Source organism: Nerophis lumbriciformis, linkage group LG01, assembly GCF_033978685.3.
Source record: "Nerophis lumbriciformis linkage group LG01, RoL_Nlum_v2.1, whole genome shotgun sequence".
Taxonomy (NCBI): domain Eukaryota; kingdom Metazoa; phylum Chordata; class Actinopteri; order Syngnathiformes; family Syngnathidae; genus Nerophis; species Nerophis lumbriciformis.
The window spans coordinates 13073100-13090359 of record NC_084548.2 but is presented as its reverse complement, the minus strand read 5'-3'; the positions used below and the strand labels follow the sequence as shown (position 1 = coordinate 13090359).

General features: G+C 38.5%; 2 protein-coding genes across 8 annotated transcripts in view; both read left to right on the top strand.

Moving 5' to 3' along the window:
- ttll10 (tubulin tyrosine ligase-like family, member 10) overlaps positions 1 to 8764 on the top strand; it is a 109767-nt gene extending 101003 nt beyond the window's left edge. For 2 of the 7 annotated variants that reach the window (XM_061975191.2, XM_061975201.2), the window contains exons 9-11: positions 2274 to 2390; positions 6825 to 6918; positions 6981 to 8764. In XM_061975191.2, the coding sequence (XP_061831175.1) occupies positions 2274 to 2390; positions 6825 to 6918; positions 6981 to 7135 (366 nt within the window). In that variant the 3' untranslated portion in view covers positions 7136 to 8764. The remainder of the gene's footprint in view (positions 1 to 2273; positions 2391 to 6824; positions 6919 to 6980) is intronic. The other 5 variants (XM_061975234.2, XM_061975238.2, XM_061975207.2 and 2 more) reach the window with 4 other exon arrangements.
- Positions 8765 to 9008: 244 nt separating this feature from the next.
- LOC133616084 (rho guanine nucleotide exchange factor 7) overlaps positions 9009 to 17260 on the top strand; it is a 76481-nt gene continuing 68229 nt past the window's right edge. Inside the window, exon 1 of the mRNA XM_061975165.2 lies at positions 9009 to 14504. Within this exon, the coding sequence (XP_061831149.1) occupies positions 14407 to 14504 (98 nt within the window). The 5' untranslated portion in view covers positions 9009 to 14406. The remainder of the gene's footprint in view (positions 14505 to 17260) is intronic.

Sequence of the window (17260 nt, the reverse complement as noted above, 5' to 3'; positions counted from 1 at the left end):
CGTATATATATATATATCATCGTCGGAGTATGACGATCCTCCTGGTAGGGGTGTATCCCTTTATGGAGGATACCTGTGCGTGACTTTGTTTTACGTGGGGAGACTGGTGCACAGACAGTCACCACACGATCCTTGACGGATTCGGGTCAGGGTCCAGTGGCATGGAGTCCAAGACGACTGGGGACCCTTTTTTGCTGCAGCCTTCTTCCGCATCGCAGCCGTTGTGGTAGTTCTTAAATCTACCGTCTTCCGCCTGCTACGCCAATGAGGTCTTCACCGTATCCCTGGCTAGGGGGCAGTCAGGTACTAACCCTTTGCCAAGGGCCACCTGGGGTAACAGTAGCAAAGGGGTTAACCTCCTAGTGCCCCAAGACCCCATAGAGGAGCCTCTACTGCCGGATGCACTTTAACATCATGCCCAGGACAAATATATATATATATATATATATATATATATATATATATATATATATATATTGGAGATAAATGCGTTAAAAAGTCATATCGGAAATTATCGGTATCGTTTTTTTTATTATCGGTATCGTTTTTCTTTAATTAAATCAACATAAAAAACACAAGATACACTTACAATTAGTGCACCAACCCAAAAAACCTTCCTCCCCCATTTACACTCATGCACATTCATTCACACAAAAGGGTTGTTTCTTTCTGTTATTAATATTCTGGTTCCTACATTATATATCAATATATATCAATACAGTCTGCAAGGGATACAGTCCGTAAGCACACATGATTGTGTGTGCTGCTGGTCCACTAATAGTACTAACCTTTAACAGTTAATTTTACTCATTTTCATTAATTACTAGTTTCTATGTAACTGTTTTTATATTGTTTTACTTTCTTTTTTATTCAAGAAAATGTTTTTAATTTATTTATCTTATTTTATTTTATTAATTTTTAAAAAAAGTACCTTATCTTCACCATACCTGGTTGTCCAAATTAGGCATAATAATGTGTTAATTCCACGACTGTATATATCGGTTGATATCGGTATCGGTTGATATCGGTATCGGTAATTAAAGAGTTGGACAATATCGGAATTATTATGCCTAATTTGGACAACCAGGTATGGTGAAGATAAGGTACTTTTAAAATTTTTTTATAAAATAAAATAAGATAAATAAATTAAAAACATTTTCTTGAATAAAAAAGAAAGTGAAACAATATAAAAACAGTTACATAGAAACTAGTAATTAATGAAAATTAGTAAAATTAACTGTTAAAGGTTAGTACTATTAGTGGACCAGCAGCACGCACAATCATGTGTGCTTACGGACTGTATCCCTTGCAGGCTGTATTGATATATATTGGGGCAGTATAGCTCGGTTGGTAGAGCGGCCATGCCAGCAACTTGAGGGTTGCAGGTTCGATCCCCGCATCCTAGTCACTGCTGTTGTGTCCTTGGGCAAGACACTTTACCCACCTGCTCCCAGTGCCACCCACACTGGTTTAAATGGAACTTAGATATTGGGTTTCACTATGTAAAGCGCTTTGAGTCACTAGAGGAAAGTGCTATATAAAATATAATTCACTTCACTTCATATATAATGTAGGAACCAGAATATTAATAACAGAAAGAAACAACCCTTTTGTGTGAATGAGTGTAAATGGGGGAGAGAGGTTTTTTGTGTTGGTGCACTAATTGTAAGTGTATCTTGTGTTTATTATGTTGATTTAATAAAATAAACGAATTATGTTGATTTGATAAAATAAACAAACAAAAAAAACCCGATACCGATAATAAAACAAAAACGATACCGATAATTTCCGATATTACATTTTAACGCATTTTTTAACGCATTTTATTGACATCTCTAGGTGTCAATAAACTTCTCAATCAATCAATCAATCTCACATTGGAGTGTATGGGAGCTGTTCAATTCTGCCTGTAGAGCCCCTAAAAAAAGCATCCAAACACCTTCATTAAGGTTGTATATACATGATGTAAGTGTATATGTAAAGTAGTAACAGGCACATTTATAGTAACATTTAATATTTACGTATTTTGCACATTTTAAGCATACGCGGCGCATTAATTTCAAAAATGCATCACATTTGCTTTTTTTTTTTCAACAAACAAAAATCAGACATTACTACATCTTAGGGAAGACATGTTTGTCTTTGATCTCTTTGCATATTTTGACCAGTGTGGATATAATAAAGTATGTCATATTTTCAATCAAAAAGAATAGAACATAGACGAATAAGTGAAGCCAATTAAGTGATGACTTCCTCTGTTGTGTCTCCTCCAGAGGCGCATGCAGCAGATCATGACACAATGTTTCTTTGCTGCCAAATCCAAGCTTGATTGCAGACTGGGCTTCTTTGACCTGATTGGCTGTGACTTCATGGTGGACGAGGACTTCAAGGTGAGATATTTGTGTGGATATTTGACATATATTGGTAGGGGTGTAACAGTTTGTCTAAACAACAATTCATTTCAGAATTTGTGGTTGCTGTTGCGATTCAGTGAAGATATTATTTTTTTAGAACAATACGATCCGAAACGATTCAGTGAATTGAAATCGATTCAGTAACGATTTAGAAATTTTAAAAAGTTAATAAAAATCAAGCAGTGTTACTGTGAAATGAATACTGGATATTGGACATTGCAGGTGAATATTTCTATATTCCTGTTATTTCTTGTTAGGGAATTATGTATAAATGTATTATGTATACAAACAAACAAGTAAACAACAATTAATAGCCAATGCATTCACATATTATTTGGATAAAGTGCAACCGACACTTTAGGTTGAATTAACTGCTCACATTTTCAACATTCAATCAGTTTTCAATAAAAGTACAGTAACCAACATTATAAGAGCAGATTTACCTGCTAAATAAAGTTCCCCGACCCGACAATACAGTATTTGTTCTCCGCTCTGGCGTCGCAGATGAAGGAAGGCGTCCCAGGTGTGCGGAGGCATGTACTGTATGTCTCCTCATCCCTGTTGATGCTGTTGGACCTTCGCTTCCTAATTTCCATTGCTTTCTTAATCCATCTCTTCTATTTATTAATTTTTGATGTAATGACTTCTCCTTGGCTGCTATTGTGTAGTTGCTTCATGTTGTTGTGTTCCGGAAGTCGATGCGTCTGCGTTACTTGCTCCGCGGTCACTTCTTTGTAGCTCAAAGTTGTGTTGCGGCTTTATATTATTTTGTTGTCGTTTTTATTTGTTGGGTCTTTTGCAATTGTGCTGTAGCTGAAAGTTGTATTGCTTTGTCAGGTTCAATCAATCAATCAATCAATTCCTTTATTGTCATTGTCATAATAACACTTAAGTCATACATGAACAACGAGATTTTGTTTGAGCTTTGTCCAGCGGCATAGAAACTGCTTTGATGTGCAGGTTGACAATAGTTTACATTTGAGCATTTTAGCATTGTCAGGAAGATCGCGATAAGAGGGACGTGGGGATACAGACTGTGAGACATTCTGGTGGCCCTGGTGCAAATCGATCTATACCTCCTTCCAGAGGGTAGCAGGTTGAAGAGGGCATGTGCTGGGTGGTATCTGCGAGTTGTGTACATGGCACTCATCTCTGGGAGTATCGTCTTTGTAATTTTCCCCGTCGCTTTAACCACTCACTGGAGGGCCTGTTGGTTCGCTTTAGTGCAGCTAGCAAACCACACTAAAAATCCGTAAGTGAGGACACTGCTGATGGCACAGTTGTAAAAGTTGACCATTGATTTCTGCGGAAGGTTTGCGCATTTTAGTTTCCTCAAAAAAAAAAACACGTTGTTGGGTCTTTCCGACTGTAGAAGCAGTGTTAATGTCCCAGCATAGATCTTCTGTTATGTTCACCCCTAAGAATTTGAAATGCTTGACCCTTTCTACGAGATTGTTATTAATTAAAAGTGGAGGGTGTTTGTTCTGCCCTTTCCTGCGGAAGTCTACAATTAGTTCTTTGGTTTTGTTAGTGTTAAAGGGGAACATTATCACAATTTCAGAAGGGTTAAAACCATTAAAAATCAGTTCCCAGTGGCTTATTGTATTTTTAGAAGTTTTTTTCAAAATTTTACCCATCACGCAATATCCCTAAAAAAAGCTTCAAAGTGCCTGATTTTAACCATCGTTATATACACCCGTCCATTTTCCTGTGACGTCACATAGTGATGCCAACTCAAACAAACATGGCGCATAGAACAGCAAGCTATAGCGACATTAGCTCGGATTCAGACTCGGATTTCAGCGGCTTAAGCGATTCATCAGATTACGCATGTATTGAAACGGATGGTTGTAGTGTGGAGGCAGGTAGCGAAAACGAAATTGAAGAAGAAACTGAAGCTATTGAGCCATATAGGTTTGAACCGTATGCAAGCGAAACCGACGAAAACGACACGACAGCCAGCGACACGGGAGAAAGCGAGGACGAATTCGGCGATCGCCTTCTAACCAACGATTGGTATGTGTTTGTTTGGTATTAAAGGAAACTAACAACTATGAACTATGTTTACAGCATATGAAATACATTTGGCAACAACATGCACTTTGAGAGTGCAGACAGCCCAATTTTCATCAATTAATATATTCTGTAGACATACCCTCATCCGCGCTCTTTTCCTGAAAGCTGATCTGTCCAGTTTTGGAGTTGATGTCAGCAGGGCAGGGAAGCTAGGGTCGATATTCTTCTCTTGATCATCTTCGGTGGCATAAGGGACGGTGTGAGCCAAGACATCCAGGGGGTTTAGCTCGCTCGTCTGCGGGAACAAACTGCCGCCATTGCTTGCCGTGCTACCGAGGTCCTTTGTCCCTGAATTGCTCACACACTCCGGCAGATTCAATGGGGGTCTGGCGGCAGATTTCTTTGACTTTATCGTTGGAAATGCATCTGCTTTGAGTGTCGCAGGATATTCACACATTCTTGCCATCTCTGTCGTGGCATAGCTTTCGCCGGTAAAGTGTGCGGAACAAACGTCCAATTTCTTGCCACTTTCACATCTTTGGGCCACTGGTGCAACTTGAATCAGTCCCTGTTCGTGTTGTTACACCCTCCGACAACACACCGACGAGGCATGATGTCTCCAAGGTACGGAAAACAGTCGAAAAAACGGAAAATAACAGAGCTGATTTGACTCGGTGTTTGAGAAAATTGTGGATTGCTTCCCGATGCCTTCTAACCAACGATTGGTATGTGTTTGTTTGGCATTAAAGGAAACTAACAACTATGAACTAGGTTTACAGCATATGAAATACATTTGGCAACAACATGCACTTTGAGAGTGCAGACAGCCCATTTCAGGCGCGCTAAGAACATATATTTTTCCACGATTTCAGCACTCAGGTTAACCATACCTAAATAGACACAAAATACTGCATTACACAAGACTACCCGAATGTACTCGAATGATTGAAAAAAATAAATGTTTATAAGCTAAATTATTGGTAAACACAGTTTATGTATAATAATTTACGTAAAACCGCGAGTAATGAATAAAGTTTTCATCAATTAATATATTCTGTAGACATACCCTCATCCGCTCTCTTTTCCTGAAAGCTGATCTGTCCAGTTTTGGAGTTGATGTCAGCAGGCCAGGGAAGCTAGGGTCTTTATCGTTGGAAATGCATCTGCTTTGAGTGTCGCAGGATATCCACACATTCTTGCCATGTCTGTCGTAGCATAGCTTTCGTCGGTAAAGTGTGCGGAACAAAACGACTGACCATTTCGTCGGCTTTCCCCACAGCCTCGTATTTTGAACAAATTTCGTCCAATTTCTTGCCACTTTCGCATCTTTGGGCCACTGGTGCAACTTGAATCCGTCCCTGTTCGTGTTGTTACACCCTCCGACAACACACCGACGAAAGTGAGAAAATGGCGGATTGCTTCCTGATGTGACGTCACAACGAGAGCGAATAATAGAAAGGCGTTTAATTCGCCAAAATTCACCCATTTAGAGTTCGGAAATCGGTTAAAAAAATATATGGTCTTTTTTCTGCAACATCAAGGTATATATTGACGCTTACATAGGTCTGGTGATAATGTTCCCCTTTAACGTCCTCATCATTAAAAGTGTATTAAATCTACCGTTCTCAAATTCAATGTTTTCTTTTTCTAGTAGCAATAAATTCGATAGATTTTTCCGGAAGGCTAACTTGCCGAGCACAGATTTGAATCTCAGAAATATAAATTGATACATCCATTTATAGTTACACCCCTAATATACAGCTACTGTATTAGGGATGTCCGATAATGGCTTTTTGCCGATATCCGATATTCCGATATTGTCCAACTCTTTAATTACCGATACCGATATCAACCGATATATGCAGTCGTGGAATTAACACATTATTACGCCTAATTTGGACAACCAGGTATGGTGAAGATAAGGTACTTTTAAAAAATAATAATAAAATAAGATAAATAAATTTAAAACATTTTCTTGAATAAAAAAGAAAGTAAAACAATATAAAAACAGTTACATAGAAACTAGTAATTAATGAAAATGAGTAAAATTAACTAAAGGTTAGTACTATTAGTGGACCAGCAGCACGCACAATCATGTGTGCTTACGGACTGTATCCCTTGCAGACTGTATTGATATATATTGATATATAATGTAGGAACCAGAATATTAATAACAGAAGGAAACAACCCTTTTGCGTGAATGAGTGTAAATGGGGGAGGGAGGTTTTTTGGGTTGGTGCACTAATTGTAAGTGTTTCTTGTGTTTTTTTATGTTGATTTAATTAAAAAAAAAAAAAAAAAGATACCGATAATAAAAAACCCCCGATACCAATAATTTCCAATATTACATTTTAATATTACATCTCTAACAGCTATTATCTCTTAAACAACAAGGTTTGGCTCTTGGAGATGAACTGTAATCCAGCTCTTCACATCAACTGTGAGGTGCTGAGGGAGGTCATACCCCCCGTTGTGGTGGAGACACTAGGTAGGTGCATTCAAAATGACACATTTGCCACGTTTCTTGTTTTCTGCTACTCTGCTTTTCAGATGTGACTCTGGAAATCTTCCACAAGCGTCTTCTCAGGCAGCGTATCCTTCCTTTAGCCAGTCGGAGGGGCTTTGTGCTCTTGTACGACGGACCCGATAGCTCCGCTCTGACTTGCAAGAGAAGGCATCGTAGACGGAAACGGAAACAATCGTAAAGTCACTACGAAGATCCAACCCCGCAACTCAGTGGGCAGAGCTTCAGATGGCAACATCGGCCCAAACAAGAACGGTCGTTCTCGAATGGAGCTCAAACGGAGTACGTTCACTCTGCAGCGTCCTTCACAGGATGCAGATGTGCTGAAACAAACGCTTAGCATGCACATCTACCGTGTTGCTGACTTACACTGACCTGTGACAACAACTAACCCTCTTCTAATGTATACTAATGGGAGGCACAAAAAAATAATGCAAACATATATATTTTAAAGCAACAATATACCATAACTGATCTAAAATAACATAAGATTAGATTTTGAATATCCAAAAGTTTTGCCACCAAGCTAATTATTAATTAAACAATACTAATTTGTTTTCGAAAGACTTGTGTCCACTGTGCGGGGAGTATCTTTAAATATTTCAGGAAAAGATTGGAACCAAAAGGTCACATGGTATCTTTTTTTCCTGGTGCTGTTTCATACCCAAATGTAATAAGTAACTACAGTCACTTTATTTAACGGACAATTTCCATATCTATGTTTTACAACACATGCGAGTTATACCGTTTAAAATTTGAAAAGAGTAACTATTATACAGCAGGCTTGCTTGCGGAGCAATAGCGGCCTCTAGTGCTACAAAGCAGCAATTGCATCATTGCATTTTGATACTGTACGTGTGTGACTATTATTCTCACACACTGGTATTGTATTTTGAAGAAAAGCAACCATTATTATTTCAAAATACAGTATTCAAAAATGTGTATGTAAAAAAGTCAAATTACTTTTTAGGGTAAGCGGTACAAAATGAATGGATGGATGGACTTTTTAGGGTACTAAATTACAGTACTGTGTTTAGAAAATAATTGTGTACCGTAGATTCCAATATTGTTTATTCCGACAAAATAAATTGGATTGAATATTGAACAAATTAACAAATTAAAAACCTGATTTATTTTTAAATATTTTGGAAAAGAAAATGAATATACAGTAATATAATTATAACAAATTGGTCAGGTGCAGTGGAAGAATGGCCGTGCGCGACCCGAGGGTCCCTGGTTCAATCCCCACCTAGTACCAACCTCGTCATGTCCGTTGTGTCCTGAGCAAGACACTTCACCCTTGCTCCTGATGGGTGCTGGTTAGCGCCCTGCATGGCAGCTCCCTCCATCAGTGTGTGAATGTGTGTGTGAATGGGTAAATGTGGAAGTAGTGTCAAAGCGCTTTGAGTACCTTGAAGGTAGAAAAGCGCTATACAAGTACAACCCATTTATTTATTTATTATGTCTTTCTGTTAGCTAAACTACATTGTCTAGCAGTGTCTGTATGAGTTATTTAGTTACATTAAATACAGCAGGGCCGGTCCGTGGCATAGGCCGTATAGGCAAATGCTAAGGGCGCCGTCCATCAGGGGGCGCCATGCCAGTGCCACAAATGTTGGAGAAAAAAAAAAAAAAAAAAAAAGTTGTTACTATTATTTCTAAATACAAAAAATAATCTCACGTTAATTAAAATGCAAAGGAAAGCCTATTTAATAGCAATATTATTTGTTACAACATTACGCCCCCCCTCCTCCCCCCGCACGGTGCGCCCCCTCCCTTCCCGTATCATGACTCTTTTTGGACGTCACCACATCAAAAAACCAACACAAGATGTCAAAACGGCCAAAACTGTCAGGTGCCCAGGGAAGAAAAAAGAGAAAAGAAGAGGAGGAGAAACGAGAAAAGACAGAGGTAGCAGGTAGGTAACGTTAGCCTACATGAAATTATTTGTCTGTTACAGAATGTGATAGTAACCTGGCTTTTTAGCATTAAGCTAATGTTACATGATTCGGCAATTGCTAATCAATAAATAGCTAGTTCTGTTTTAACGTCGGGTTAATATTGTGGAGGGGGCTAAATTGTTATGGAAAATAATAATGTAACGTTAGGTAATTACAGTACTCCCACCTTACATTCCTCAGGGACATTTGTATTAGATCTTTTAAGCAGGTGTTTTTTGTTTACATTATTGCCTTCTGGTTAGCTAATGTTTGCCCTACAGGTAATAGTCACTTTTCCACCCCTTTATATATTAGGTATAGTTGTAAGTAAAAAAAAAGGTCAAAGACAAAGCTATTCGGGTTCTTGTGAGTATATACACTTCACTGCCGATGTGGGGGGGCGCCACCTAAAATCTTGCCTAGGGCGCCAGATTGGTTAGGGCCGGGCCTGAAATACAGTAGTATTTTGTGAAAAATATGAAAACCTTTTTTCATCAAGTACCATATCAGAAAAAACTTGGCTCCAAGTACTACCATAATGACCAACATTAAATCACAGTAGCATAGAAGGCCTACATATTAATTAAAAACAAGGCAGAGGTTCTATTTAAAAAGTACATTTAATATTTTTGGCTACTGTAACATTACGCACAGTTTGAACAGTAACACCGTTTTGGAATATTTATTTCAGTGATTCTTTGGCATACTACGAGATAGAGCCCGCATACCACTAGTGGTACGGGTACTACAGTTTGACAATCACTGTTCTGAGGTATTTTGTATGTTCGTAATGACAGTACTCTTTCACTAAGAATTATTTTACGTATAGTGGTATTTTATATTGAACAAAATAATAATTATTTCAAAGCTAAATATATGAAAAAACAGTTCCAAAAAAATTACATAAAATGCATTTTTGTCAGCTCCTAGCCGCAGTACCTATCATATGATCTGATCCAGTGTCTTTTCCACTTTTCAATCACTGTAGGGTGTTGTATGTTGAAACATGCATGCATTATACATATGTAAATATATCCTAATTTAAGAAAATCTAAAAAACGAATATGAAATAAAATTTACAAATGGTAACTTATCATTAAAAAACAATACAATATCATAAACAAATATTTTATTATACATTGTTTTTAAACCTCGGATCATTTTGGTCATGTCACACATGTTGCTAGGCAGAGTTCGTAGGGCTCAATCACCCAAAAGCCAATGAGAAAAAAAATTGGGCTGATGGCTTCATGTTAAAAAAATCAATCAATCAATCGATGTTTATTTATATAGTTCTAAATCACAAGTGTCTCAAAGGGCTGCACAAGCCACGACGACATCCTCGGTTCAGAGCCCAAAAAAAGGGCAAGGAAAAACTCACAACCCAGTGGGATGTCAATGTGAATGACTATGAGAAACCTTGGAGAGGACCGCAGATGTGAGTGACCGCCCCCCCCCAGGGGAGACCGGATGCAATGGACGTCGAGTGGGTCTAGCATAATATTGTGAAAGTCCAGTCCATAGTGGATCTAACATAATAGTGAGAGTCCAGTCCATAGTGGGGCCAGCAGGAGACCATCCCGAGCGGAGACGGGTCAGCAGCGCAGAGATGTCCCCAACCGAAGCACAGGCGAGCGGTCCACCCCGGGTCCCAACTCTGGACAGCCAGCACTTCATCCATGGCTACCGGACCTGTGCCCCCCTCCACAAGGGAGAGGGGGGGGCAGAGGAGAAAAGAAAAGAAACGGTAGATCAACTAGTCTAAAAAGGGGGTCTATTTAAAGGCTAGAGTATACAAATGAGTTTTAAGATGGGACTTAAATGCTTCTACTGAGGTAGCATCTCTAACTGCTACCGGGAGGGCATTCCATAGTACTGGAGCCCGAATAGAAAACGCTCTATAGCCCGCAGACTTTTTTGGGGCTCTGGGAATCACTAATAAGCCAGAGTTCTTTGAACGCAGATTTCTTGCCGGGACATATGATACAATACAATCGGCAAGATAGGCTGGAGCTAGACCGTGTAGTATTTTATACGTAAGTAGTAAAACTTTAAAGTCACATCTTAAGTGCACAGGAAGCCAGTGCAGGTGAGCCAGTATAGGTATATATATGATCATACGTTCTTGTTCTTGTCAAAAGCCTAGCAGCCGCATTTTGTACCAACCATAATCTTTTAATGCTAGACCAATGGTTCTTAACCTGGGTTTGATCGAACCCTAGGGGTTCGGTGAGTCGGCCTCAGGGGTTCGGTGAGTCAGCCTCAGGGGTTCGGTGGAGCCTCCACCGTGGAGGTCAAGACACACCCGACTTATCGTGTAAATAAAAACTTCTCCCTATCGTCGTATTACGGATACGGCAACAGCAGAAGTCACACTGGTTTTCAGGTGCGTAATTTCTTGTGAGTTTATGCACTGTGTTGGTTTTGTTCTTTGAACAAGGTGATGTTCATGCATGGTTCATTTTGAGCACCGGTAAAAAAACATAACTTTGTCTTGAATTTGAAAAAAAACAACATTTTATTTTTCACTAAAGAAGGGTTCGGTGAATGCGCATATGAAACCGGTGGGGTTCAATATCTCCAACAAGGTTAAGAACCACTGCCCTAAACCTAATCAAATAACTCTAAATTAAGTCTTTGTTACTTAGAATATGTTCCCCATACTAAAGTGTTACCAAAAACATATAACTTTGTCTTGAATTTGAAAATAAAACACATTTTCTTTTTCACTAAAGAAGGGTTCGGTGAATGCGCATATGAAACCGGTGGGGTTCGGTATCTCCAACAAGGTTAAGAACCACTGCCCAAACCTAACCAAATAACTCTAAATTAAGTCTTTGTTACTTAGAATATGTTCCCCATACTAAAGTGTTACCAAAAACATATAACTTTGTCTTGAATTTGAAAATAAAACACATTTTCTTTTTCACTAAAGAAGGGTTCGGTGAATGCGCATATGAAACTGGAGGGGTTCGGTACCTCCAACAAGGTTAAGAACCACTGTGCTAGACATAGGGAGACCCGAAAATAATACGTTACAGTAATCGAGACGAGACGTAACAAACGCATAATGATATAATGATCTCAGCGTAGCTAGTGGACAAAATGGAACGAATTTTAGCGATATTACGGAGATGAAAGAAGGCCGTTTTAGTAACACTCTTAATGTGTGACTCAAACGTGTCAGAACGAGGACTATGGAGTTTTTGTTTCCCCAAGATGCAAGTGAATTTGGATCGGACATGGCTTGAAGGTGGGTACATGATTTATTTATTACTATCAAAAAGGAAAAACAAAAAGCGCGCACAATGGCGGAGGTAAAAAAAACTTGGCGAATGAAAACAAAACTTGCACAAAGGTAGAAACTGAACACGAAATAAAAAACACTTACTGTGGCATGGGACCGTGAACAGGGCTTGATACGAGAGGATAGCAGGGTTAAAAAAGATATGACACCAGGACGAGCAACAGAAAATGAAAAGCTTAAATAACACAGACATGATTAACAACAGGTGCGTGACTCAAAACAGGTGCTTGACATGACAGGTGAAAACTAGTGGGTTGCTATGGTGACAAACGAGTGCACAATGAGTCCAAATGTGAAACAGGTGAAACTAATGGGTAACCATGGAAACAAGACAAGGGAATGAAAAGCCAGAAACTAAAGAGTCCAATAACTAAACAAAACAAAACAAAACAAAACATGACTTAAACAAAACATGATTACACAGACATGACAAAACGAGAGAGTTGGGTCTAAAATAATACCCAGATTCTTTACCGAGTCGCCTTATGTAATTGTTTGGTTGTCAAATGTTAAGGTGGTATTATCAAATAGATGCCGGTGTCTAACAGGACCGATAAAAAACACAAATATAATAACTTACTCTCAAAACAGAAAAAAGAATATCAATTCAATCACTGATCTGTATTGATGACAAAGTACTAGAGATGCGCGGATAGGCATTTATTTAATCCGCAACCGCATCACAGAAGTCGTCAACCATCCGCCATCCACCCGAACTAACATTTAATCAAAACCGCACCCGCCCGCCATCCGCCACCCGCCCGTTGTTATATATCTAATATAGACGATGCAAGGCATTAGTGAGGTTATAAAGCTTTTGCCTGTTAAAGAAAGGAGACTGATCCAATGCAGCAGAGACATTCAATGCGTGCCACGCTGTCACGGCCCAGACGCACACCAGTGCGCAATCATCTGGGAGCCGCGCTGAGCGCACCTCCAAGCGCGCTCGCGCCACTCAAACTGCTGCAGGCAGCTGCGTTCACACATGCATCTGTAATCCTTGTTTTAACATCCTGTGGCACTCTTCTGGGATCACGGCGGACGAAACTGCTCATGCTCAGGGTGTTTGTGGAGGTTCGGGGTTTTGCACAAATGTGATGCACCATGTTAGATGTCCCGGTTTTGTGACTGTCGTAGACATAAACAGCGTCGCAGCTCTTGCAAATCACGTAGCCAGCATTACTATCATCCTGATTTACAACCTCATAAAAACGAGTCCACGCTGAACTTTTCTGGCCTTTTTTCCTCTGGTCTTTAGTATTCCCTTTTTTAGTTTGTCGCGTACCACGTTTGCTGCCGGCGTTGCCATCTCTTTTTTTTTTCTTCTTCTGTTGTGGCATATGCTGCAGGTGCCTGCTCGTTTTTCGTATGTGGGTAACAACATTTAACTATGTATATATATTTCCGAATTGGTTTAACTGCCACCCGCCTGAATCTATTTAAAATCAAATTTTTTAAAATTTCAACCGCCCGACCCGACCCGCGGATAAAATCTAATTTTTTTTTATTTCAACCGCCCGACCCGCGGATAATCCGCGGACTCCGCGGTTGTGTCCGCAAACCGCGCATCTCTACAAAGTACCTATTTGTAAAGAAGGGGAAAACTGTGCCATCTGCTGGAGCAAAACTAGATAATGTTGGCCTTTTCTGTAAGTGATGCATATGTTCTTCATCTGGACAACAATGTTTGTGCCCCCACAAACAAAAGAACCGCAGCTTGTGTGGAAAGACAAAAACGTCACGTCAGCAGATGATGTTTAAAAATTCTAAGTATAAATAGCAAGAAGAAGCAGAAAGAAGATTTGTGGGGCCTGCTTGGCTTGCTTAGTGGATAATGCAAAGTTGTTTGGAAATAAGACGCAACAAATGTTTACTTGTTGTGTGACAGCTTGCAAAACAAGCACTGTTTAGTTTGTCCAAAACCAAGCTGAGCGTCAGCTGACAGGAAGGAAGAAACGACCACATCGTGCATCACCATTTCTTTTACTTCAATTCCTCTTCTGACACCTTTGCTCGGAAAGCCTAGATGGAAACTTAGAAAAAAAAGAGGGAACTGGAGATTAGTTTAGCCGCCCCTCCTCCTTCCCCTCCTTGTCTCATCTCCACAATATCCTCTTTTGGGGTCTTTTCTTGTTTGAGTGTGGCAAACACACACAGTAGGGATGAGAGTCTGAGAGCAGAGCAGGACAGGAGGAGATCTGGTCCATGATGGGATGCTGCAGTGTGACCCAGAGGCACACCGGAGTAGACGAGGTGGGTCCTGATGAGATCGAACTACTGGAACTCTCTGGGGACAATTTAGGGTAAGCTACCGACACTTGAACATATTCATAAGACGCGATAGTATGATTTGCTGCATTAATGGTACTTAAGTGTTTTGTTCGGGACATCATTGTTGTCATGTTGTGTTCAATACAAACATCTACACAAACATGAAGTTATTGCCTGGGATTTACTCAACTATACCTGGCAAGTGAAGTGAAGAGTAGGAGATTACTACAAATAATGCATTACTACAATACAATAATACAATCCTACAGTAGTGAAGTGAAGTGAATTATATTTATATAGCGCTTTTTCTCTAGTGACTCAAAGCGCTTTACATAGTGGAACCCAATATCTAAGTTACATTTAAACCAGTGTGGGTGGTACTGGGAGCAGGTGGGTGAAGTGTCTTGCCCAAGGACACAACGGCAGTGACGAGGATGGCGGAAGCGGGTATCGAACCTGAAACCCTCAAGTACCAACCGAGCTATACCGCCCCAAGTCCAATGGATTACTACAAGACAATATATTACCACACAATAATAGATCACTACAAGACAAGAGATTATTACAAGACAATAACGGATCATTATGAGACATTAATAGATGACTAAAGAAAAACAATAATACAACCCTACGCACAGTGGACACAAGTCTTTCTCAAACAAATGAGTATTCTTTAATTAATAATTAGCTCGGTGGCAAAACTTTTGGATATTCAAAATCTAACTCACTCGCCAATTTATGTTATGCATTATGAAACATTAGTAGATGACTAAAAAAACCAATAATATAACCCTACAAGATAATAGATTATTGCAAGACAATAGAACACTACAATACAAAAATAAATCACTACAAGACAATAATATATTATATATATAGGACAATAATTGATTACTACAAAAAAATAGATTACAAAACAATAGAGAACTGCAAGATAATAGATTATTGCAAGACGATAATAAAATAGACTTTTATTTATCCCACAGTGGGGGAATGATGTTGCAGTGCAGGTTTTTAGTTACATATAGTGACAGAAGTAAAACGTATTGAAAAACAAAAAAAATAGACCACATATATAACATGTATAGATAAATAATAGATAAAATATAAGGTCCGTAATGCACACCATGATAAAAGATCAGAGTAATCACATACGTGCTTTGTGCATTTGGCTCAATAAAGTTTGTCTAAGTCTAAATCTAAGTCTAAGTCTTATGGCTGTGGGTAGAAAGGACATGTGGTAACGCTCCTTACTACGAAACAATAATAAAGCACCACAATACAATAGATTATTCCAAGACAATACTAGATTACTCCAAGAGAATACTAGATTCCTACATGAAAATAATAGATTACTACACGACAATACTAGATTACTACAATAAAATAATAGATTACTACAAGACAATGATAGATTACTCCAAGACAATAGGAGATTACTACAAGACAATGATATATTACTACAAGACAATACTAGATTACTACAATAAAATAATAGATTACTACAAGACAATGATAGATTACTACAAGACACCAAAGGACTTAAATGAGGAATATGATGGCACACATCCTTCTTGCTTATAGGATTTATGAGATTAACACAGGCTAATCATCAACAGCCACCAGTCAGTGTGTGCGCGTATGTTTGTGTTTTATCAGAAGAACTGACCATTCAAAAATGTCCTATTATGTTACAAGACAGTGGAGTATGAAGACGCTCATATGATGATAATAGTGCAATTTAATATTCTATGGCAGTCATTTTACGCAAATATACATGTTTTAATCAAACCTACTAGATAGAATAAGAGTAATAATTATTTTAAAAATATAATACAATTGCTTATTGCTGCTAATGATTCAACAATTTAAACAGTTTGACTTTTTTGTTTATCATTATTCTATTTGGATGAAGAATACCTCAGTGACCCCTAACTTAAATGCACATACCACTAGTAATGATTAGAAAACTAAACTAAAAAGGAATTTAATAAATTACAAATAAATAATTAGTTTTATGATAACTATAATAAATTGTAACAATATAATACAAATACATCTAATAATAGTTATTATAAAAGTGCATTATGGTTCACTTTGCATCTGTATTAATTTCAACCAAATATTTTGTCTATGTATTATAGTAGCGAATGAGAATATATGGCAGAAAATAAACATAAATAGTAATTGCTCCCATTTAAGTTCAAGGTAAACACAATACAGTTAATGCAGTCAGGTATATTCACTTTTGTTTTATTAAAGAGATGTTTTTATGATTGCATGTGTAACTAATGACAGGAATAATAATAAGTGTCAGGTGTTAATCAAAAGTAAGCAACAACAACAAGCAACGGTTTCTAACAAAGTTGTTTTAATTGTAATAGTTTGTTATGGGGATTGTGTAAACAACTACTTAACTGATTCCCACTGGAACTTGGGTTGTATTGACACAGGTGGACTAGCACCAGTCCTTTATTTTGGTGCGTGTAAAGGAAATGTTTGTATTTTTGTAATATGGTTAGCATTGATTTCCAACTTTTGGTGAATAATGAAAGAGTCTTGATGACAGAATGTGCACACAAGTCTTAGTCTGCAGGTTATCATTAAAATCCCTGATTGGTTGTTTACTTGACAGATTAGTGAGTGTGCAGCCAACATTGTGTGGTTAAATTGGGCCGCAGTTCATAACAGTTACGCACAAACACAAAATATGCCTCCAAAATGGGGCTAACAAGTGCGTCTGTTGTGTCTAGTCTGACTGTAATCTGATTATGTCTGACTGTTACTG